Here is a 25,659-nt window from a genome sequence, read left to right as displayed (position 1 = left end):
CTAGCTCCGATATATCCTTTAGGAACCCACTAATTTTTTCTCTTCTTTCTCTTTTCTTTCTTGCCCCAATTGCAATCAGAATTCCTCTTATATATGCCTTGTGAGCCTCCCATACTGTTGCCTTAGACCAGTGGTCGGCAAGCCGCGGCTCGCGAGCCACATGCGGCTCTTTACAAACTTAAATGCGGCTCTTCTGTGTGCCGGGCGCCCGCTCCCCTCCCTCCTCTCGGGCGGCCGCCCCCCTCCCCTCCCTCCTCTCGGGCGGCCGCCCCCCTCCCCTCCCTCCTCTCGGGCGGCCGCCCCCCTCCCCTCCCTCCTCTCGGGCGGCCGCCCCCCTCCCTCCTCTCGGGCGGCCGCCCCCCTCCCTCCTCTCGGGCGGCCGCCCCCCTCCCTCCTCTCGGGCGGCCGCCCCAAAAGTCAGGACTCTGCAGCTGTCAGGATGTAGGCGGGGCAGCCAGGATGTAGGCGGGGCAGCAGTACGAACTCCTCTCCTCTCACAGTCCGCCCTGAAGACCAGAGCGGCGCGGGAACACGGCGGGAGGAACGCGCGGAGCAAAGGTAAGTGAATTGACACAGGGGGGACTTACTATATGGGGGATGAATTACTATATGGGGTGATGAATTACTATATGGGGTGATGAATTACTATATGGGGGATGAATTACTATATGGGGGATGAATTACTATATGGGGGATGAATTACTATGGGGAATGAATTACTATATGGGGGATGAATTAATATGGGGAATGAATTACTATATGGGGGATGAATTAATATGGGGAATGAATTACTATAGGGGGGGTGAATTACTATATGGGGGATGAATTAATATGGGGAATGAATTACTATAGGGGGGATGAATTACTATATGGGGGATGAATTACTATATGGGGGATGAATTACTATATGGGGGATGAATTACTATATGGGGGATGAATTACTATATGGGAGATGTATTTTCAGTTTTAAAAATGTGGCTCTCAAAATAAATTTCAATCGTGGTTTTGGCGAGATTTGGCTCAGTTGAAAAAAAAAGGTTGCCCACCACTGCCTTAGACACATCCTCAGTCTCATTCTCTCTAAAGAATCTCTCAATTTCCTTCCCAATCCTCTGTACAATATCCTTGTCCTTAAGAAGTGCTTCATTCAACCTCCAACCTACCCCTTCTGTTCTCCTCTTTCCCCATCCCATCCTCAGTACAACAGGGGCATGATCCGAAAGAGTCATTACTCCTATATCTGCTTTAACCATTGAGTCTATGAAGTGATGTTCTATCAGTACATAATCCAACCTTGAGTACATCTGATGTGCATTTGAGAAGAATGTGTAGTCTTTATCTTTCATATGCAAGATTCTCCATGCATCTACCAATTGGCATTCATGGATCACCTTCTTTAATAGTCTCAAAGATCTACTCCCCTCTCGCTGCACATTAGAAGTTGTATCATTTTGTGGATCCATACAAAAATTAAAATCTACCGCCACAATTATACACCCCTCTTTAAAATCCATCAACTTTTTTAGCACACCCTTCAAGTACTCCTCTGGTTTTTTATTTGGACAATATATATTAGCTACTGTACACTCCACCTCTTGTATTTTACCCTTCAAAAACAAATATCTCCCCTCTGGGTCCACTTTCCTGTCCTTCAGTTCAAATCTTATATTTTTTCTGAACCCTATTGCCACCCCTTTAGCTCTCTTAATCGGGGAATCTGCATAATACCATGTTGGGTAATCTCTGGATTTCAGCTTCACCTTAGATTCTATCTCAAAATGTGTCTCCTGCAAAAAAAAAACACCGAAACTGCTTGATGATGTAATTCCTTAAATAACCTAAATCTCTTCTCAGGACAATTTAACCCCTTTACATTATAAGTGATGACTTGTAAATCTTCCATCCTTTTTATATCCTTTTTTGCTTTTTAACTAGAGACCTCATAGCTATCCTTCTCTTTACCCTTGCTTTGAATACCTCTCTCTATCCTACAGAGTATTATCTTTATCATCCATTTCCCTCCCTCCCCTCTCCCCCTCCCCCTCCCGCCACCCCCCCTCCCCGGCCTTTTATGCCTCCGGATCATAATCTACTGTTGATCCCTCTATAGGGGTTCAACTCTGCCCATGGCCGCTTACCTCCCCCCCCTCCTCCCCAAAGTCCCCCTATCTATTGATTCTCTATTTCCTCTTTTAACCAGCTGCCACTTTCCTGATCCACAAATGTCCAGCTCTCCCTCCTCCACTTCCCAACCAGGTATCACTTGTCTCTGCAGTCGAAATTTATCACAAAATTCTTCCATATCCTCTGGGAATCTTAAGATAGCTGTAGTTCCATCCCTCCACCCAATAAAACTTAAGTCACGGCCCCATCTGTATTTCACACTTTGTTTTTTCATCTCTTCTAGTTGGGGTTTCAGTGATCTCTTCCTTCTCAAAGTCTCTGCTGTCAAATCTGCAAAAATTTGGATATTTTTCCCTCCATATGTAATATTTGTTCTTCCTTTAATCTTTTTCCATATCTCTTCTCTATCTCCATAGTTATGGAATTTAACAATTATATCCCTTGGTTTTTCTACCCCTTTTCCTTGATGATACTTCCCAATCCTGTATACTTCATCCAGTTTGTACATCTCCTCATCCGATTTATCCATTATAAAGTTCAAGATTTTACCAGATAGCTCTTTCAGATCTTCCCCTTGTGTTCGTTCCGGAACTCCTCTTACTCTGATATTACTTCTCCTTTCTCTATTTTCTTGTTCTTCCATCCTATAGAGCAATCTCTTATGTTCTTTTCTATCTTCAGTTATCCATTTCTCTAATTTTGGGATGGTCTGAGCTTGAGCTTGTACCTTCTCCTCCATTTCCTCCACCCTAATTAACAATTGTCCCAGATCATCCCGGATCATCCCCATCTCTTGCTTTATTGAATTTTCCAAACCTTTAAACATCTCCGCCATTTGGGACTTGGTGTTATCCTTTTTCCATATGGGGTATCACTTATACGTGGACAATTTTTATTCAAGCGTGCATGTGGCAAAGTGTGACCTAATGTGTGCCCACTATTAGAAGTGGGTGGATGCAGGGCGGTATATTTTAATGGTGGGCATTCCACACTTTATTTTTTTCAGTCCACAGGCTGCAAAAAAAAAAAAAAAAAAAAAAAAAAAAAAAGCATATATAACCAACAAGGACCAGCTATGTACTGGTACATCACTGGACTTTGAATGGTTCTACCACGATGATGCCTACAGCTGTAGGCATCACCCTGGTATCATTTTTTTCAGCTGGCAATCAGCTTTTATGTAAAAGCATTCCTAGTGGCTAATTAGATGCAGGATTGCTTTTACAAGCAGCGGGAGACAATACCCCCCCTCCCCCGCTGCCTTCCATGGTCTTCTCGGGCAGTCCCGAGCCATTGGGGGAACCTGAGAATGCAGCCGGTGATTCTGCCAGCTGATCATAGAGCTGATTGGAGATCAGAATGGTGCCAATCATCTCTATAGCCTAAGAAATTGGAAGCTACGAGCATTTCATCACTTCAGTGTCGCAGGATATACTGTAAACAGTGCCGTTTGTAAATTGGGAAAGCATCTGATCACACCGATTTTGGTTTGATTAGATAATGTAAGGGCAGAGGAGATATCCAGAGTCTGATAGACCCCAGATTTCTCAAAAAAGAATATATGACAATGCCCATTGAAGTTATAGGGGGTATTTGCATTCCCTGTGATAGCATTAAAAGTGATTAAAAAAAAAAAAAAAAAAAACTCACCCCTCCCATGCGCGCACAAGCATTGTCCCTGTGCCGGTATGTAAACAGCAGTTGCGCCATACATGTGAGGTATCACCGTGAACGTCAGATCAAGGACAGTAATTCTAACACTAGACCTCCTCTGTAAACCTAAAATGGTAGCTTTTATAGAGTTGCCTGTGGATATTAAAAATGTATGCAGTTTATCACCATTGCAGGAGGCATGCACAGTTTTAAAGCATGTCATGTTTGGTATCTATTTACTCGGCATATCATCTTTTATATCTTACCAAATAATTGGCCAATATATTGTGTTTTTGTGCATTAAAAGTAAAAAAAGTGTATTTTGTTTAAAAAAATTTGCTTTTAAAAAACAAAAATCGCTGCGCGAGTACTAGGTGTCAAAAAAAAAAAAAAAAAAATTGTAGTATCCACACATTTATTCACTAGGGTGTCTGCTTAAAAAATATATATGTTTGGGGGGTTTAAATTCATTTCCTAGCAAAAAATACAGAGATTTTTTTCATGTGAACAAAAAAAAAAAAAAAAAAAAAGTGTCAAAAAAGGCTTGATCTTCAGGTGGTTAGAGGAGTGTTGTGTGGCATAAACTTCTAATGCTGGGCATAAAAACACCCCCACCCCCCAAATTGATCCCTTTTTGGAAAGTAGACACCCCAAACTATTTGCTGAGATGCATTTTGAATCAATAGAAGAATATATATTTTTTTTTTCCACAAAATTGTCGCTTAAATGATTTATTGCTCACACATGCCATGGGTATATGTGAAATTACTCCCCAAAATACATTCTGCTACTTCTCCCGAGTATGGGGGTACCACATGTGAGACGTTTTGGCAGTCTAGACAAGTACAGGACCCCAAAATCCAATAAGCACCTTCAGGCTTTTAAAGGGCTTTATTTCCTCATTACACTTACTCACTACCTATCAGTTTCAGAGGCCCTGAAATGCCAGGATAGCACCAAACCCCCCCAAATGACCACTGTTTGAAAAGTAGACACCCCAAGAAATTTGATAAGAAGCATGGTGAGTATTTTGCAGATCTCGTTTGTTGCCACAAGTTTTTGGAAAATGAAGAAAAAAAACATTTCTTTTTTTTTTATATTTCAAAACCTTGTGAGAAAAAAAAATAAGATCTGCAAAATACTCACCATGCCTCTTTTTAAATTCCTTGAGGTGTCTACTTTCCAAAAAGGGGTCATTTGGATGGGAGTTTGGTGCTATCCTGGCATTTCAGGGCCTTCGAAACTGATAGGTAGTGACAAAGTGAAATGAGGAAGTTACGCACCTTCAAGGTTTTAAAGTGGTCACTGGATTTCAGGCTCCTGTATATGGCTTGGCTCCCAAAAAGTCTCACACATGTGGTATCCCCATACTCGGTAGAAGTAGCAGAATGTATTTTAGGGTGTAATTCTACATATATCCATGGCTTGCGCAAGACATATATAATTTAAATGACAACTTTGTGTAAAAAAAAAAAAAAAATTTTGTCATTTTCCAGAAACTTGTGGAAAAAAAAAAAAAAAAAACCTTCCATGGACTCAATATGCCTCTCAGCAGATCGCGTAGGGTGTCTACTTTCCGAAAAGGGGTCATTTGGGGGTATTTGTATTATCCTGGTATTTTAGCACCTCAAGAAATGTGATGAGCAGTCAAAGTAAAAGCTGTGTAAATTCCATTATCTATACCATAGTTTGTAGGTGCTATAACTTTCACACAAAGCAATCAATATACAGTTGTGTTCAAAATAATAGCAATCAGACATCACTAACCTGATCAATCACTGTTTTTGGTAGAAATGATATTTCTACATGGCAAATAATTTACTAGCAGGTGTAGTAGAGTAATAGAAATCCAACACACCCAACAGTCATGACATGCATGCTGCTGATTCTGTGTAATTGAATCACTAATTGAAAGGGGCATGTTCAAAATAATAGCAGTGTGGAGTTCTATTAGTGAGGTCATTCATTCTTTGAAAAACAGGTGGCAATTATTGTTCTTATTTAATGAAGGAAGGCAACAAATGTTGTACATGCTGGTTACAGTGCATTTCTCTCTGAAATTCTGAGGAAAATGGGTCGTTCCAGACATTGTTCAGAAGAACAGTGTACCTTGATTAAAAAGTTGATTGGAGAGGGGAAAACATATAAAGAAGTGCAGAAAATTATAGGCTGCTCAGCTAAAATGATTGCAAATACTTTAAAATGGCAACCAAAACCTGAAAGACGTGGAAGTAAGCGAAAAACTACCATTCGAATGGATAGAAGAATAGGAAAAATGGCAAGGACTCAGCCAACAATCAGGTCCAGGAAGATCAAAGAAGGGTCAAGTTACCTGTGAGTACTGTTACAATTAGAAGACGCCTATGTGAAGCCAAGCTATCTGCAAAAGCCCCCGCAAAGTCCCACTGTTGAAAAAAAGACGTGCTGAAGAGGTTACAATTTGCCAAAGAGCACATTGACTAGCCTAAAGAGAAATGGTGCAACATTTTGTGGACTGATGAAAGTAAGATTGTTCTTTTTGGGTCTAGTGGCCGGAGACAGTTTGTCAGACGTCCCCCAAACACTGAATTCAAGCCACAGTACAGCATGGTTGCGGAAGCATCATGATATGGGGATGTTTCTCATACTACGGTGTTGGGCCTATTAATCGCATACCAGGGATCATGAATCAGTTTGAATACATCAGAATACTTGAAGAAGTCATGCTGACTTATGCTGAAGAGGAAATGCCCTTGAAATGGGTGTTCCAACAAGACAATGACCCCAAACACACCAGTAAACGTGCAACATCTTGGTTCCAGACCAACAAGATTGACGTTATGGAGTGGCCAGCTCAATCCCCGGATCTTAATCCAATAGAAAACACGTCAAAAATGCAGTTTCTGAGGCAAAACCAAGAAATAGAGAAGAACTGTGGAATGTAGTCCAATCATCCTGGGCTGGAATACCTGTTCACAGGTGCCAGAAGTTGGTTGACTCCATGCAACACAGATGTACAGCAGTTCTCAGAAACAGTGGTTATACAACTAAATATTAAGTGATTCAAAGGAAAGCAACATTTTCAAACATTTTTCAGTTTATATAGTGAATGTTTGAGTTTGTAAAGAAGAATACAAACACTGCTATTTTTTTGAACAGTCTAACATTCACTTTTCTTCAATTTTGTTTAGAGGAACAACACAAATTTGCTATATTTTTTTTCTTGTTTTGATTTGGAATAGAATGTGTAGTGTTCCCAATGCATTTGTGTGTATGGAAATAAAAGCTATTAGAAGGATTTTGAGCTTTATTCACTTTTTTCAACACACTGCTATTATTTTGCACACAACTGTACACTTATTGGGATTTTTTTAACCAAAAACATGTAGCAGAATAAATTTTGGCCTAAATGTATGACAAAATTTTAGTTTGTTTGGATATTTTTTTATGACAGAAATGAGAAAATATTTAAAAAAAAAAAAAAAAAAAATTCTCAAAACTTGGTTTATAGCACCCAAAATAAAAAGCGCACAAGTGATCAAATACCACCACAATTTGTGTGAAAAAAAAGGACATAAATTAAATTTATGTACCTTGTTGCATGACCGCGCAATTGTCAGTTAAACTAGTACAGCACTGTAATGCAAAAAAATGGCGTAAATTGCAGTATCTATACCATAGTTTGTAGATGCTATAACTTTCACATAAAGCAATCAATATACACTTATTGGGATTTTTTTTTTTTTTACTAAAAACATGTAGCAGAATAGATTTTGGTCTAAATTTAAAACTAAGTTTACTATAGATTTTTTATAGCCGAAAGTAAAAAAATATACCGTATTTTCCAGCGTATAAAATGACTTTTTACCCCTTGAAAATTTTCTCAAAAGTCGGGGGTCTCTTCTACGCCGGTATACGGCATACTGACACTTTTTAGGGGGGCGGCATGGTGCCGCCGCCGCCCCCCCCCCCCCTTCCAATGGAAGGGACACCAAGTACAGGGGTGGGCAGGGGCTGCTGTTTCTTACCTGGCTCCGGTCCCACGACGATCCGGTCCAGGAAGCGCGGCTGCTCCTTCAGTTCGGCCACTGGATGTTCGTGCAGCTGCTCGGCTCCGCCTCCTCACCGGTGATTGGCCGCCAGAACTGTAGCTCAGGAAAGGCACACAGGCGGCCAATCACCGACGAGGGGGCGGAGCCAAGCGGCCCCGCGGAAATCGAGTGAAGGAGCGGCCGGTAAGTGTGCCGTATAGAGGTGCTGCTGCAACCACACATGCTGGCTGCAGCAGCACCATACTAGAACAGAGGTCAGCAAGTGTAATTGGTGTCAGTGGGAGGAATAGTGCCCCATCATTGGTGTCACCGATACCAATGATGGAGCACTATTCCTCCCACTGATACCAATGATGGGGCACTATTTCTCCCCCCCACTGACACCAACGATGGGGCACTATTCCTTCCCCCCCACTGATACCAACGATGGGGCACTATTCCTCCCCCCCACTGACACCAACGATGGGGCACTATTCCTCCCCCCCCCCCCCGGCTGACACTAATGATGGGACACTATTCCTCCGGCTGACACTAATGATGGGACACTATTCCCCCCACTGACACCAATGATGGGGCACTATTCCCCCCACTGACACCAATGATGGGGCACTATTCCCCCCACTGACACCAATGATGGGGCACTATTCCCCCCACTGACACCAATGATGGGGTACTATTCCCCCCACTGACACCAATGATGGGGCACTATTCCCCCCACTGATACTAATGATGGGGCACTATTCCCGCCACTGATACCAATGATGGGGCACGATTCCTCTCACTGACACCAATGATGGGGTGCTATTCCTCCCACTGACACCAATGATGGGGTGCTATTCCTCCCACTGACACCAATGATGGGGTGCTATTCCTCCCACTGACACCAATGATGGGGTGCTATTCCTCCCACTGACACCAATGATGGGGCACGATTCGTCGCTCTGACACCAATGATGGGGCACTATTCCTCCCACTAATACCAATGATGGGGCACTATTCCTTCCACTAATACCAATGATGGGACACTATTTCTCCCACTGGTGTGCACTGCTAGAGGGGTAGTCTTATACGGCGAGTATAGCCCAAACACTACATTTTAGCAGGAAAAGTAGGGGGTCGTCTTATATGCCCAGTCGTCTTATACGCCGGAAAATACGGTAGTTTTTGTTTCCAAAATTTTCAGTCTTTTTTTTTGTTTATAGCGCAAAAAATAAAAAGCGCACAGGTGATCAAATACCACCGAAAGAAAGCTCTATTTGTGTGGAAAAAAAAAAGGACATAAATTTCGTTTGGGTACAGCATTGCATGACCGCGCAATTATCAGTTGAATTAGTGCAGCACCGAGTAGCAAAAAGAGGCCTGGTCATTAAGGGGGGTAAATCCTCTAGAGTACAAGTGGTTAAGCAAGAGTGCTAAGACCTTTGTAGACACCCTGGGAGCAGAGGATAGGTCAAAGTGCAGAGAAACAACCTTGAAGTGGCTGTCTGCTACTGCTAAGCATAGAAATTGCTGATTAGGTTAAATCGTAACATGCAGATAGCATCTTGGATGACCATGGATGTCATGTGTGTGTTCTCCTTGTCTCAAAGAAGCAGTTGCTAACCATCTTCCATGCAAAGTTTTGGAATTTGAAGGCATTTTTTCAGCAATTTATGTCCAGGATAGGACAAATATCCCCACTGGGCTTTGGTACCTTTAACAGGTTTGAGTAAAATTCCTTTGAACCTGTCCTATGGGGAGGTACTGGCACAATGACTCCCCGGGACAATAGGTGGTTCAGGGCATCAGTCTGTAAATCTGACTGTCCTTGGACAGTTTGTGGTTGATCTGAAAAAAGAAAGCAGTGATGCATTAGAGTTTTGAACTCTACCTTGACAGGTCTGGGATGTTTGTGGCCCAGAGAGACTCTTAGGAGTGAGGGCATCTTTTTTGTGAAGGTTTTAGGAAAGGCTTGGTGGCCTTAGTGGGCCAAGCCTTGTGCCAATGGGAAGGGCAGAACTTAGGTTTTGAAGCTGAAGCCTGGTAAGAACGTGCAGGTGCTCCGCTTTTAGATGAGCTAGGGGCTCCAGAGGAGGGAGGTTTTGGAGTTTTCCTCTGAGGAAGTAAACCCTTCCCAACTGTGATCTTTTTAAAGAATTGATCAAGTGCCTCACAAAACAGATGTATTCCCTGAAGGCCATATGTGTAACGTGCCTCTTATAGGCAGTTTCTGCCATTCAAGCCTTCAGCCAGAAGAATATATGTATAGGAATGAAGATTAGAGCCATTCTGCGTATGTCTCATGATGTGTTCTAGGGCAACCACACAAAAATGAAGAGCAAAAGGCAATCAATGTAATGTCTCGAGCAGCAAACTCCAGAAAAACAGGGCTACATTGGTTATTCATTATCCTAGTCCTATTGGCTGCAGTTTGACATACAAAACTAGCAGCGAGAGCTGTTTGCAAAGCTGGGCCTGACAAGTTCGTTTTTTTTTTTTTTTTTTTTTTTTTTTTTAAAGGGTATACATCATAACAGACACATTGAAAGGCACAGCTATGAGGGTCAAAAGCCATCATGGACAATGTAAACCAAAATTCAAACAAGCCTCTCAAGAAAAATAAATTACAAGCTGCTGCATATGAGAGACAATGTGGGAAAATATGCAAAGTATGCTTTTGGAAACGGGAAAAGCATAGGGTGTCCGAGGGGGTACAAGTTAAGAGAGATTTTAAAAGCATCTCAAATTTTCTATATCAGTAGAATCTTTGAAAGAAGGGACATCTTCAATAGTTACCTGCTTGTAGGTAGAGGTTTGTTTGGTACAGAGAGGAAGTGCCCCCTTTTTTCTGAAAACCCTTTCCACTGGATAGAGTTCAAAGCTTTTTGGGGAAGTTAAATCCCAACCCCCCCCCCCAAAAAAAAAAAAAAAAAAAAAATTGCACATTCTATCTGTTCATGAACATAGAATTCCCTTCAAGTTTTGGTAGGTTTTATTGTGCCCAAAGGAGCAAGGCGAGACGGAGAAGAGGCACAAGAGTTCAGCAGACAGAGACATGCTGCATTAAGTGATCTCCAATATAGTGCTAATATGGGGAAATCTACTGCAGCTTCCTCCAACACTGTTTCAACATCATAGTTACATAGTTGGTAAGGTTGAATAAAGACTCTAGTCCATCCAGTTCAACCTGTGTGGATGTGTGTGTACTCATGTCAATACCATTTCCTATATCCTTGTATATTGTGTTCACCAAGGTGCCCATCTAAAAGTTATCGACACTGCCCACTGACACCACCGATTTTGGAAGGGAGTTTCACATCCTTACCCCTCTGACATTAAAGAACCACCTACAGTTTATGGTTAAACTGCTTTTCCTCCTTCATTCAGTGGCCACGTCTTCTTATGCTCCTTGAGACTAAATCATTTTCTCCCTATGCTTGAATGAACATTTAGATATTTGTAAATCGCTATCATATCTGTTCTTATGCATCTCTTCTCCAAGGGAAATACGTTTACTGCTTGTAGTCATCCATAACTGAGGTCCTATACTCCGCTTATTACCTTTGTTGCCCTTCTCTGGACTCTTTCCAGCTCCAGCCTTCCTGAGGTCTGTTCACAAGAACTGGATGGCATTCTCAAGATGTGGCTGGACCAGAATTTTGTAAAGTTGTAGAATTATAGTTTTATCTCGTAAGTACCTTTTTTAATGCAAACTAATATTCTGCTAGCTTTGCATGGTGCAGCTTGGCACTGAATGCCATTGCTGAGCCTGTGATCTACTAGGGCCCCCAGATCTTTTCCATCCTGGATTCTGTAATGGCTATTTTGGGCCTACAATCATTTTTACCTTCATGAACTTTTGATAGGGGTCCAAGTCTCAGTTCATGCAAAATACAGGAACTGCACTTAAAGATGACTTATCATTTATGATGTCATTTGATTATTTATGAACTTTTTTATTCCCGAGAAGCTTAAGTGGACATTGACTGCATATGCAATTTAGCATCTGTTTCATCACCTCAAAACCCCCCTTTGAAGGTTTCCTGTAGAGGTTTATGTTAGTATGGCCACCTGGCTGATGCAAGGAAGTAGGCCATGGACTAGTCATTTCTAACACCTTCTAAGGAGTATTGTAATAGATGCTCCTGCGGGAATTTAATTCAAAGGAGGTATGCTCAGCTGGACATTGGGTTATAATAAATTCCATCTGCTGACCCACAGCTGACCGATATCTTTCACAGTCACAAAGCCCCCCCATTGAACAGAAATGGCAAAGTACTGGAATTTATTGAAGGGTGTGACCTTAAGGGGGGGGGGGGGGTTGGTATAAAAGCAAGCCATTACTCTCTTTCTGGACTCTTGGAGCCCAGGTGTCAGAACATCAGGATGTCTGTGCAATGTTCCACCATTATTCTAGGTTTCTTTCTTGTAACTTTCTTCTGTGTAGTTGTTTCTATGTATTGGTAACATTCTGTATTTACATTGTACTATCACTACTTTATAGTTTGTTTAATAGCAAGCTTCTCTTCTGTGTAAATAAATTAGATCTTTATTGTTTGCACAGTTGTTATCATTCGGTATTAACTTTATTGGTAATAGCCACATCGGAATTTGCTAGATTCTTACATAGATAAAAGGTTGTACTCACTTATATTTATCATCAAGTGAATAAGAGAGGTGGGAAAACCGCCAAAACAATTCCTCCAAATCTTCATCCCCTAGCGAGTAACATCCTCAAAATTCCCTTCTGGGTCTGCATCCTTAAGGACCAGAATATCAGGGTCTGACTCCGATTGAGAAATAGGAGTAGGAGAAGAGGCAGGGTGTTTCGAGTCTTGAGCAAAGATAGCTGTAATCTGTCCAAGGAATTGTAACATACAGTAGATACAGAAAATTCTGGTTTTGCTTTGTAGACTACTAGAATCAGATGCCGCAATCGTTTTAAATATAAGATCTGCTCCACAGCAAGGAGCATATTGTCACTCTGATGTTGGGGGGTTTCTGCAAAGCAAATACTCACTTGTTTAGAATTGGATCCCTTTTGCCTGGTCTCCATCATACCTACAAGTATTATTAATATTCCAGGTACTTGTATATCGCCATCAATTTACGCAGCGCTTTACATATATTTCAGTCCCTAACCCTCAAGGGGCGTACAATCTAATGCCCCTAACTCACATTCATACATACACATACTAGGGCCAATTTAGACAGGAGCCAGTTAACCTACCAGCATGTCTTTGGAGTGTGGAAGGAAACCAGAGTATCCAGAGGAAACCCACACAGGCACAGGGAGAACATGAAAACTCCAGGCAGGAGGTGCCGTGGTTGGGATTCGAACCAACGACCCTAGTACTGCCAGGTGGAAGTGCTAACCATTTAGCCACTGTGCTGCCACAAGTACAGGTGAAACTCAAAAAATTTGAATATCGTGCAAAAGTTCATTTATTTCAGTAATGCAACTTAAAAAGGTGAAACTAATATATGAGATAGACTCATTACATGCAAAGCAAGATAGTTCAAGCCGTGATTTGTCATAATTGTGATTATTACGGCTTACAGCTCATGAAAACCCCAAATCCACAATTTCCGAAAATTAGAATATTGTGAAAAGGTGCAATATTCTAGGCTCAAAGTGTCCCACTCGTATCAGCTAATTAAGCCATAACACCTGCAAAGGGTTCCTGAGCCTTTAAGAGGTCTCTCAGTCTGGTTCAGTAGGAATCACAATCATGGGAAAGACTGCTGACCTGACAGTTGTGCAGAAAACAAACAATCATTGACACCCTCCATAAGGAGGGAAAGCCTCAAAAAGGTAATTGCAAAAGAAGTTGGATGTTCCCAAAGTGCTGTATCAAAGCACATTAATAGAGAGTATGTGGAAGGGAAAAGTGTGGAAGAAAAATGTGCACAAGCAGCAGAGATGACCGCAGCCTGGAGAGGATTGTCAGGAAAAGGCCATACAAAAGTGTTGGGGACTTTCACAAGGAGTGGACTGAGGCTGGAGTCAGTGCATCAAGAGCCACCACACACAGACGGATCCTGGACATGGGCTTCAAATATCGTATTCCTCTTGTCAAGCCGCTCCTGAACAAACATCAGAAGCGTCTTACCTGGGCTAAAGAAAAGCAGACCTGGTCTGTTGCTCAGTGGTCTAAAGTCCTCTTTTCTGATGAGAGCAACTTTTGCATCTCGTTAGGAAACCAAGGACCCAGAGTATGGAGGAAGAATGGAGAGGCACACACTGCAAGATGCTTGAAGTCCAGTGTGAAGTTTCCACAGTCTGTGTTGATTTGGGGAGCCATGTCATCTGCTGGTGTTGGTCCACTGTGCTTCATTAAGTCCAGGGTCAACGCAGCCGTCTACCAGGAGATTTTGGAGCACTTCATGCTTCCTTCCGCAGACAAGCTTTATGGGGATGCTGACTTCATTTTCCAGCAGGACTTGGCACCTGCCCACACTGCCAAAAGCACCAAAACCTGGTTCAACGACCGTGGGATTACTGTGCTTGATTGGCCAGCAAACTCACCTGACCTGAACCCATAGACAATCTATGGGGCATTGCCAAGAGAAAGATGAGAGACATGAGACCAAACAATGCAGAAGAGCTGAAGGCCGCTATTGAAGCATCCTGGTCTTCCTTGCCACACCGCATTGAGGCAGTAATTGCTGCAAAAGGGGCCCAAACCAAGTACGGAGTACATATGCATGCTTATACTTTTCAGAGGTCCGATATTGTTCTATGTACAATCCTTGTTTTATTGATTGCATGTAATATTCTCATTTTCTGAGATTGTGGATTTGTGGTTTTCATGTAAGCCATAATCATCACAATTATGACAAATCACGGCTTGAACTATCTTGCTTTGCATGTAATTAGTCTCATATATTATTTTCACCTTTTAAGTTGCATTACTGATATAAAACTTTTGCACGGTATTCTAACTTTTCGAGTTTCACCTGTAGGTGTATTTCCCTGTGGGGTACTCAAAGAGAAAAGTATGGGAGATAGGGTAAGCGTGTCTGTAAGGAGAATGCCAGGGATGTTCAACCTTTTGAAGAGCGAGGACCACTTAAGTGATTTAGTAACCAGCCATGTGCCACAATGAAATGGTCACGAATTAAAATTTTATTTTAGCATGAAGAACATTTTCCTCCTGCAGCCACTGAATGCCAGTGGGAAGGAGAGGAGGAGAATCTGGCTTACAGCAGTTGCAGGAGAAAAATGGATGTAATAAAAAACAAAAACCAAATGGAGAGGATTGGTTCCTTTATAGGCCACCCCTCCTGTCCAACTGTAGAACAGAATTTTGACAGGGAGCCTGCACGGGCTCCCTGGAACTCCCTAGGGTTTCACCATTGAAACCCCTAAGGCTACAACTAGTTTGGGGGGGGGGTAGAAACATGGAGCTTTACCAGCTCCCCAAACCCTTACTAATTCTAAACCCCCCTTATAAGGCTGCTTTCAAACTGATGTGCTGCGGTTTACCCACGCTGCAGGTGCAGTGCAGGGCACCTGCAGCTTTCCAGCAGATAACCGGTGCTTCTATTATATCTTGCGGGTGTGTTGCATTTCCTGAAAGCATATGTGCTCAATACACTGACCTTTTCCTGTTCCAGCTTCTGCTGGCATTGCTCTCCAATTCCAGGCTGCTGGAAACGTCCCAGGCGAACTGCACGTGGCATCACTCTACTGAAGATAGGAGCCAGCTCTACCAAGCTTATGTGGCTTCTGCTCCCTCTGAGGCCACCTGCTTCCTCTGCTGCCGGCATGATACACTCTGATGCTGTGGGATGGTGGGTCAGCAAGCTCAGATCGCAATCAACAAGATGCTATGATCTTCCCTGGTTTAAGGTCGCGGGCCACAGGTTGAGCATCCCTGGAGTATGCAAGAACCCAGATGTAGACCTCCTGCAATCCTTTTGGTAAAAGCACAGAGTACCTTAAAAGCCCTCTGTCAGGAATGGACTTGCCACTGGTGGTGGGACTCACCTGCCTTGTGGGCTGCAGTACCAGTGCTGGCCAGCGGGTCCTCTCAGAATCTCACTCCTGCAATCAAGCCATCGCCTGAGGCTGATTGCAGGAGGTGTATTTAAGCAATGGCCAGGCCTGCAGTCAGTGCCTTGGTGTTGTTTCCCATGAGCCCCTGTACCTGGTATCCTGTGTTCCTGCATATCTGCCTGTCTAAATTGTTGCTGACCCCGCTTTGATCCTGACCTCTGCTGACTTCTCCTGCCCTGATCCCTAGCCTATCTGACTTCTCTTGGATACCCTCATTGGATCTGATCTCCTGTTACTGACCCGGCGAGTGACCCAACTATTCTGCGCCTGCTGCCTTGTACCGCGCTGTCCCCACCGTTACCGACCCGGCCTGACTACGCTTCTGCTCAGCCATCCATCCATCCTGCACGGACCCATCCGCCTCTTCGCGTCAGGCTCTCCTCCAGAATATACCTCTGGCGGATCCCTCTGCCACGGGTGGGTGTACTCAGGGGCCGCGACCTGGTCTCTGTCTGCTCCAAGTCCATCCCCACCATCAGGGGCTCTGGTGAACAAGCAGACTGGGACTTAGACTCTGCACTGTGGGGAATCCTATTCCGTGGATTGCTAGAGGTACTGCCAGACGGTGCATTACAGACCCATACGGCCTGCCTGACCATTCCACCTCTCCAGCCCTGACCACGCCTGTGTTCCCACACATTTCTGGTCATACCCGGATCCCTGACACCCTCTATGCGAAGTGGCTTTAAAGAGTGTGACCAGGGCTGCGAATTAACACCTGGTTATCCACCTGAGACCAAGCTCCAAGTGGTTGAACTTCGACAAGTTTTAGAAGTGTACACTGGTAAAATGAATACATTCCAAACAGCCCCAATTTTTGACCCGGTCTTATCTGTACACGACACTGGACTCTGTATAAAAAAGTCCAGGTTGAGGGTGACAGGGGAAGCCGTGAGACAAAGACTGCGCGGTCCCCTGGGGAATGCTGCTTCACTGTGAGAGAAGGAGAGAGGGAGCAGAGGCGGACCATACCCATGGGCAGACACCTCTGAAAAACCCACCACCAAGAAGATTGTGGATGGACAGCAAAGTATAGTCATAGCGATACCGAACAGCCAAAGAGAGTGGGGGGACGTGCAGAAGCCAGAGAGAGGTGAGTGCTTAATGTCAACAGCACTTGTGTGAGGTTTAAGAACTGGTTGGAAGAAGTAGATGATAGTGGAGAACTCAGGGCAGAAGCTGGTGGGAAGTGGTTTGAGGGGGTCATCCAGTGGACTATAAAATTGAAACATCAGTACTGTCTCGTCTGGTCCAGTGGAAGCAAAGTGGGAAATAGGACACACATCTGAAATAACAAGAATAGCCTGAGGTAGAAAGATGAAGAGCAAATCTGCAAAAGGTGGTGGAGTAAAGACACTAGTACAATTAAAAAATACATGCCCCCCAGAGGAGAAAAGTCCTGGGATCCAGGCCCCTGAGAGGCAAAAGGGAGCCAGTGGAAAATCAGTAATGGGGAATAATAGTGGAGACCAATCTAGTTTGTCAATGGAAACAGATCTGAGTCAAGGTAAAGAAAATGATAAATATGGACTGTGAGTTGGATATAAGGAGCACTGAAGAACAAGAAGTGGAAGCTCAGATGCCCACAAAAATGGAAATCGCAGACATGTTCGCAACGTTAGAACAATTGTTAAAGAATGATATGGCAATAATACACAAGGACTTGGGACAAGTATTGTCCTGAGCGGAAGAAACGGGAGGCAAATTGGATAAGCATGACTAAATAACAGAGCTTAAGAACCAATTGGAGGAAATGAGACATGAACAACGAAGAATGTGTGTATAAAGTAGAAGATCAGGAGAATAGAAATAGAAGGAACAATTTGAGGATTCGGGAACTACCAGAAGGTGCACAAGGAGGAGATTTATGAGATGTAATGAAAAAAGTGCTCAATCCACTAATAAACAGACCAATAACTGAGCAATTGAAAATCAACAGAGTCCATAGGATAAATAGACCCCTTGGAGTATCCCTGGGAACCCAAGAGATGTGACAGTAAGATTCCACTATTTTGAGGATAAAGCAAGAATTTGGGAGAAGAGAGGAATTCCCGCAATATCATACGAGGAGACAGATGTGCAAATATACGCAGATATAGCAACAGAAACATTAGCAAGAAGAAGGACTCTGAGATCTCTCTTGGAGCAAATGTGAACGTGGAACATCAAATATAACTGGGGTCTTCTTGCTTGCCTGGAGGGATGGAAAAATGGTCGCTCAGCAGGATTAAGGTTTCCAGAAGATCTCCAGGATTTCTGCAAGAAACTAGAATTGTAAGTCCCGGATATCCCAAACTGGACTTATGGGAAAAGGGAGGAACTGGGACTAGTACAAGAGGGATGGCAAGTAGCCTCAAGGAGAAGAGGGCAACAGGAATGAAATGAGGTGGAAAGAAGGAAGAAAGAGCAAGAGAAAGAAGAAATTAACCTTTGCGAGACTCTTAAATAAGGGATATTAATAGAGGGGATAGAGGAGGAGGTTGTCCTGGGAAAGACCTTGTTACTTCTTGTTTTTTCACCTGCTACCCCCCCCCTTCTTTATCTCCCACCCGGTCACTGTTCTTGCCTGGGACACCTACTTATAGTACTGGAAAATGGGTGTTGGGAGGAGGCGTACGAGTGGAACAGGGGACTGGGCGTTTTTTTTTAGGGGGGGGGGTGTTATGGGGAATGGTTATGAGTAGGTATGGGGGAAGGGTTTATTGAAGTCCGACCCCAAACAGGAGGATCGAGTGTGGGGTTAGATCCACAACAGATCCAAGGGTTGGGCAGGGGCCAGATGGGATTTGGAGGAGAGGGAAGGGTAGGTGAGGAGAGAGGGGTATTCTGAAACTCTCCGCTGGTTAAAAATTTATTACACAGATTGCTCTCTCTGTGTGACCCATACGAAAAAAGGTTTTAACATTAAGAAATGTTTGACAAGAAGGTAGTTAATTTTAGGACTTACAATGTAAAAGGTTTGAATAGTCTGGTTAAAAGACATAAGATTACTAGGGAAATGGGGCAACGCTCAAGTGATATAGTATTCTTACAAGAGACACATTTATCTTTAGATACAATGGTTAAATTACAATCAAGACAATACCCAACCTGGTATTATGCAGACTCTCCAACAAAACATATTAAAGGTGTAGCAATCGGGATAGCAATGAATGTAAGATTTAACTTAGAAGACAGACTGGTAGACCCAGAGGGTCGTTTTCTGTTTCTGAAGTGTTACCTATATTGTATGGAATGTACGCTTGCAATTATTTACTGTTTAAATAAGTACGTAACTGTCTATTCCATGGAGACATTAAGGAAACTGATAGAATTCAAGAAAGGGAAACTAAATTGTGGCTGGGGATTTCAATTTGCGCATGGACCCACAGATGGATACTTCTTCGCAGGTACAGAGAGATGGAAGTAAACGTTTAAAAGCTTTAAAAAAGATGTTACATCAATGTCAGTTGATAGATGTTTGAAGAATTAAGCATCCAGGGGTAAAGGACTATATGTTCTATTCCTCTGCAAATGCTTTATTTTCTAGATTGGATTATATTATGATAGAGCATAGATTACTGGAATTGTTGGTTAAATTCACCATTGAAGTTACAAAATTGTCAGACCATGCACCAGTCAGAATGAAGGTGAAAATGGGAGAGGTTTCAGATCAGATAAATAAATGGAAATTAAATGAGTCACTTTTACAAGATCAAGAAACCAAAGAAAGAATAAAAAAAAGAAATCGAGCAATACTTTCAGTTAAATAATAAAGAGGTTGACTCAAGGGCCATGGTATGGGAAGCCCTTAAGGCCTATATAAGGCCATGGTTTGGATGCTTTAATTCATATATGAGGTTATAGAGATATATATGCGCGGCACTATTTTATGACATATCTTTTGTGTGTGGAAACGCATGTAAGTGTTATCAGCACTGGTATACACAGGAATTTAAGGAGTTATTTGTTGTGCTGAAGTTTTATTTGTACTGCATAGAAACCAATCACCTTTCAGACTAAAGTTAGAAGCTGACTGGCTATCATGCACAGCTGCACCATTTTACTAATATACTAATATCTCCCCTCTCTGCGTGTTTAGCCCTGGTGCATGGGTCTCTGGCATTTAACTGCGGGTGGAGGGTCCAGCCCTGCTGCAGGCAGCCTGTCAAACTTTATGAAAGGCTGACAGCTGCTGCTGGTTGGTGCACCTAGCAGTATATATACGTTTGAGGCACTATGTGCCCAGGGACTAAACGCCCAGTGTGCACGGGGACTAAATTGGCTCTGTCATGAAAAAAGTATCGGGGCTGCTACTGCTGAAAACATTAGTATCCTAGTTGTCAAGATGTTTCTTTTGGCTTCAATACTTTTCAAGCCTCTGATCTGGAACAAATGTATACTCAAAAAGTAACAAAGCCAGACACAGCAAGGCAACTAGGATTTTTAGAAGAAATGGCAGCCCTAATACTTTTCCCATGACACAATCATGCTCATCAGTGTTTGAAAAAGCAGCAGTTTTTGCTGCCTTAAGGCGGTCCTCCATATTTAACTTTACAGCGCAACAAGACAATCTTAATGTTTAAAACGTATTGATTGCCCTGGGGTAAAAGTACTTTTACTATCGAGGTCTTATTCTTAAGTGGAGTTCTTACATAAATCTAATTGTAATATGTAACACATTACGATTCTTGTTGGAGGAATAATTCTAGGGTTATCATTTAAAGTTAACTCTATAATGACAAGCTTTAAAGATTAAGGAGACACCTATATACAATTTGGGGCATCAGTTTTTTTTCAGGGTTTTGCACATAGATTTTACAAGAAAAAGGGTGATTACGTTGTGCAGGTGTGCATTTAAAGGCATTTTAATTTTTTATAGCAAATATTTGATAAATATTGCAAATATTGTGCAAAATAAATTACAACTTGATCTTCATTCTAGAGGTTTCTCTGCCTTCCAAAAATAAGTACTGTTAGGGGGATTTTATATATACAGTTCAGTCCATATATATTTCAGGTATTTACCAAAACATATTCAAGCTAAACTTATATAATGGATATGGGCTGAAAGTGCACACTCTCAGATTTAATTTGAGGGTATGTACATCCAAATTGGAGGAAAAGTTTAGGAATTACAGCTCTTAAGAGTAGCCATTCCCCCTTTTTCAAGGGACCAAAAGTAATTGGACAATTGAATCAAAAGCTGTTTCATGGCCAGGTGTGGGCTACTCCATTATTTCTTCATCAGTTAAGCAGGTAAAAGATCTGGAGTTGATTCTAAGTGTGGTATTTGCATTTGGAATGTACTGCTGTGAACCTACATCATGCGTTCAAAGGAGTTGTCCATGCAAGTGAACAGGCCATTGTAAGGCTTCAAAAACGAAACAAATCCATCAGAGAGATGACAGCAACCTTATGAGTGGCCAAGTCAATAGTTTGGTACATTCTGAGAAAAGAAGACCATACGGTCAAGGAAGTCCAAGGAAGACCAGAGTGGTGGATGATTGCAGGATCCTCTCTATGGTAAAGAAAAACCCATTCACAACATCCAGACAAGTGAAGGACACTCTCCAGGAGGTTGGCATGTCATTGTCAAAGTCTAAAATCAAGAGAAGACTTCATGAGAGCAAATACAGAGGGTTCACCACAAGGAGCAAACCATTTATAAGCCTGAAGAATACAAAAGCCAGAACAGCTCTGGAAAAGCATTCTTTGGATGGATGAAACTAAGATTAATCTGTGCCAGAACGATGGAAAGAAAAAAAAAAAAAAGTGTGGAGAAGGCTTGGAACAGCTCATGATCCAAAGCACACAACGCCATCTGTAAAACATGGTGGAGGCAGTGTGATGGCATGTATGGCTTTCAGTGGCACTGGGTCATTGGTGTTTATTTAAGATGTGACAGAAGCAGCTGGATGAATTCTGCAGTGTTTAGAGATATACTGTCAGCCCAGATTCAGTTAAATGCAGCAAAGTTGATTGGACAGCGCTTCACAGTACAGATGGACAATGATCCAAAACGCACTGCAAAAGCAACCCAGGAGCTTTTGAAGGAAAAGAAGTGGAATATTTTGTAATGATTGAGTCAATCACCTGATCTCAACCCAATTGAGAATGAATTTCACTTGCTGAAGGCAAAGCTAAAGGCAGAAATACCCAAAAACAAAGAACAACTGAAAACAGCTGCTGTTAGAGCCCGGCAAAGCATCAGAAAGGAGGAAACCCAGTCTTTGGTATTGTAATGGGTTCCAAACTTCAGGTAGTCATTGCTAGTAAAGGATTCTCAACAAAATATTAAAAATGAACATTTTATGATTATATACATTTGTCCAATTAAATTTCAGCCCCTGAAAATGGAGGGACTATGCATAAAAATGGTTGAAGTTCCTAAAATATGTACTTGATACTTATGTATGTTCCTAGATTGTAAGCTCGAAAGAGCAGGGCCCTCAATCCCCTCATGTTTTGCATTGTATTGGTATTGTTCTGTCACATGTTCTGTCCCCCTTTGTAATGTACAGCGCTGAGTGAACTATTGGCGCTTTATAAATACTGTATAATAATAATAATATGTTCAAGCCCTTGAATTAAAGCTTAACATCTGCAGTTCAAATTAATTTGGATTGTTTAACTTTAATTTACTCTGGCGACATACAGAGCCGAAAGTATGAAAATTGTGCCTGTGTCCAAGTATACATGGACCTAAGTGTGTGTATATGTATATTATATATAAAAAAATTTTTTATTTCAGGTACTTATATAGCACCATCAATTTATGCTGCGCTTTTACATATATATATATTGTACATTCACATCAGTCCCTAACCCTCAAGGGGCATACAATTTAAGGTCCCTAAACTCACATTCATACATATACATACTAGAGCCAGTTTAGACATTTTATTTATTTATTTCAGGTACTTAATATAGCGCCGTCAATTTAGGGAGCACTTTACATATATATTGTACATTCACATCAGTCCGTAAACCTCAAGGGGCAAACAATTCGAGGTTCCTAACTCACATTCATACATACACATACTAAGGCCAATTTAGACAGGGACCAAATAACCTACCAGCATGTCTTTGGAGTGTGGGAGGAAATCGGGAGTACTCAGAGGAAACCCACGCAGGCACAGGGAGAACATGCAAACTCCAGGCAGGTGGTGCTGTGGTTGGGATTCGAACTGATGACCCCTAGTACGGCCAGGCAGAAAATTTTAACCATTTAGCCACTGTGCTGCCCAAACCTACTGGCATGTAATAATATTATATATATATCTAAAGTTATTTTTATAATATCAAACTGTTCAGGCAAGTCTGTTGAAGGGTGAAAAAAAAAAAAAAAAAAAAAAAAAAAATGCTAGTAACCTTTACACCCCGATCACATGCATACCATGAGACTTGCAAATCTTATGCCAAGTCGCACCCTACTGTCTGCAATTAGAGCAGTCAAACCGGTGTGGTTCCGACTTGGTTGGCGCCGCATCGACTTCTAAAGTAGTACATGTACTGCTTTGGTGCGATTTGCATAGATATCTGTGTCAGATGTCTTGCAAATCGCACCTGAAATTGGCATCTCGCCCAACTTTTAAATCGTGCGACTTCCCTGTAAGTGCATGATGTGACTGGGGGGTTAGCACTATGTGGAGCTGTGGAGCAGTGTTGAAAGACTGCTAGCAGCTTTTTTAACCCTTTTGCTACCAGAAATTATTATAATAAACACTTTATTTTGCACATTATTTTCCGCATAATTGATGTTAAAAAAATATTATATATATATATATATATATATATATATACACACACCCATATTATTATACAGGATTCGTATAGCGGCAACAGTTTGCGCAGCGCTTTACAAAACGAAGCTAGACATCAGATTTGCAATACAATTTGGTACAAGAGAAAACAAGACTGTGCTCATTAAAACTTACAGTCCAAGATATATATGTTTTACACAAGTTACAGCACAAGGCCCAAGTCCTAACTCAAATACAGTAACCCATAGCAACCAATCCATTTTGTGCTTGTTTGACTTTAGGAGTAAAATATTAGTTTCTATAGGTTGGTAAAGGTATTTCTTAGGAAGATTACAAAAAAAAAAAAAAAAAAAAGGCAATCTTCTACTTAAAGGCCCAGAATCACCAAGGTGTAATAAAAACTATTTACTACCTCACAGCTTGTCTTAATTACTCAATTGCTACACATGTAGAGGGACCTACATCTGATTAGTAATTCTGTGTTGTGTTGTCTACAAGGAGAAAACAACTAGAATCTTGTAAAGCACAACTTCTTCCCATTATCTAGGAGAAGCCCATTATAATTCTTAAATAGAGTAAGAAAAATGTACATATAAAATAACAAAAACACCATAAAAAAATGTTAGTATTCACATTAGGCATACCTTCCATACTAAATAAAATAACTACTATAGTGTATAATATAAACAGCGTATATGTATACATATAAACTATGTACATATCTAAACATAGATTATACGCACACATAGCTGTACAATGCAAGCACACAACACAGTACTGTGTCTAGACCAGAAGGAACACTTTTGGTTTAATTTTTTTCACTACATCTCAACAAACTCAGTAATCACAGAAATGGAAACACTATGACTAGAGGCTTCACATTGTACTTACACAGTGCTCGTTGGTGGGTTGTGAATCACTGACTGGCTTGATTGTGATTGACTGCTATTACTAAGTGAAGCATCTGTGGAGTTTTCTGCTACTACAGAGCTGTAACCTGGGAAGAAATGTAGACATTGTAAGTGGCAAGATTTCATTTTCTCCCACCTGAGAGTGGAGGTTACATTTTTCCCATCTGTGTTTTGTGCAGCTAACATGTGCAGACCCCAAACACACTAGCAGTCCAAAAAAGAAGCTGCTCATTAGGCAAACTATTTTAACCTGCAAAAAAGGGGCATGTCCAGGGTGGGAGTGGATTTATTGGAAATGCGGTGAAAATGAAATGAGTTACTGCAAACAACTGCCCATTAGAGCAAAACAGGTGAATTGATGTATTGGGCTGATGCCCACAGTATCCAGGTATTGTTAACCCCCCCCCCCCCCCCCTCCTCTCAAGAAAAGTGACTAAAGCCTTACAGCGCCACTTTTGCCCCATATCCTTTAGCAGTATTAAAGCCCAAACCAAAAATGTAATATACTGCACCTACCTGTTGTATTATGTGATCTGGTTGCAGTATGTTCTAAAACGTAGTGCTTGCGCTGCTTTCAGTGTGGTTGTGGTGCGATTTCACCCCATTCAAAATAAATGGGCTGAAATTGCATCGCACAGAACCGCATGTGAATCGCACAACGCGTTCTTGCGCAACTCAGACGTGGGCATGGTGTGAACTGGCCCTAAGACTTTTTTCTCCTCTGGTTTCACTTGATGACCTGGCCAGTGACACACTTCCTGGTATTAGGGAGCCTACACTCTGGATGAAGAAGCACAGGGGTTTATTTACTAAAGCTGGAGTGCGCAAAATCAGGCTCACTTCTGCATAGAAACCAATTAGCTTCCAGGTTTTATTGCCAAAAGAGTAATTGAACACACTGAGGTTAGAAGATGAATGGTATCTATGCAGCAGTGAGCCTGATTTTGCACTCCCCAGCTTTAGTAAATAAACCCCACAGAGACTCCAGTGGACAGCAGCATTGTCTGTCTGTGGGGAGGGAAGTGTTAAAAGCACTAGCAGAATTAAAGGGTACGTTCACCTTTAATGAAAAAAAAAAAAAAAATATATAGGTGCACACATTTTTTGCAGGAAAAAAAATTTGCATTTATTATTTTTTCCTACAGGAGTCTGCA

General features: G+C 41.9%; 1 protein-coding gene across 6 annotated transcripts in view; it reads right to left on the bottom strand.

The window, feature by feature from the left end:
* CNOT3 (CCR4-NOT transcription complex subunit 3) overlaps positions 1 to 25,659 on the bottom strand; it is a 520,718-nt gene that overhangs the window by 143,267 nt on the left and 351,792 nt on the right. For all 6 annotated transcript variants that reach the window (XM_089652480.1, XM_089652479.1, XM_089652482.1 and 3 more), the window contains one exon: positions 24,486 to 24,591. In XM_089652480.1, the coding sequence (XP_089508606.1) occupies positions 24,486 to 24,591 (106 nt within the window). The remainder of the gene's footprint in view (positions 1 to 24,485; positions 24,592 to 25,659) is intronic.

Source organism: Staurois parvus, unplaced genomic scaffold (genome assembly GCF_062004578.1).
Source record: "Staurois parvus isolate SC_StPar_1 unplaced genomic scaffold, SC_StPar_1.0 ptg000683l, whole genome shotgun sequence".
In the NCBI taxonomy this organism is placed as follows: domain Eukaryota; kingdom Metazoa; phylum Chordata; class Amphibia; order Anura; family Ranidae; genus Staurois; species Staurois parvus.
This window is presented reverse-complemented; position numbering and strand designations above follow the sequence as displayed.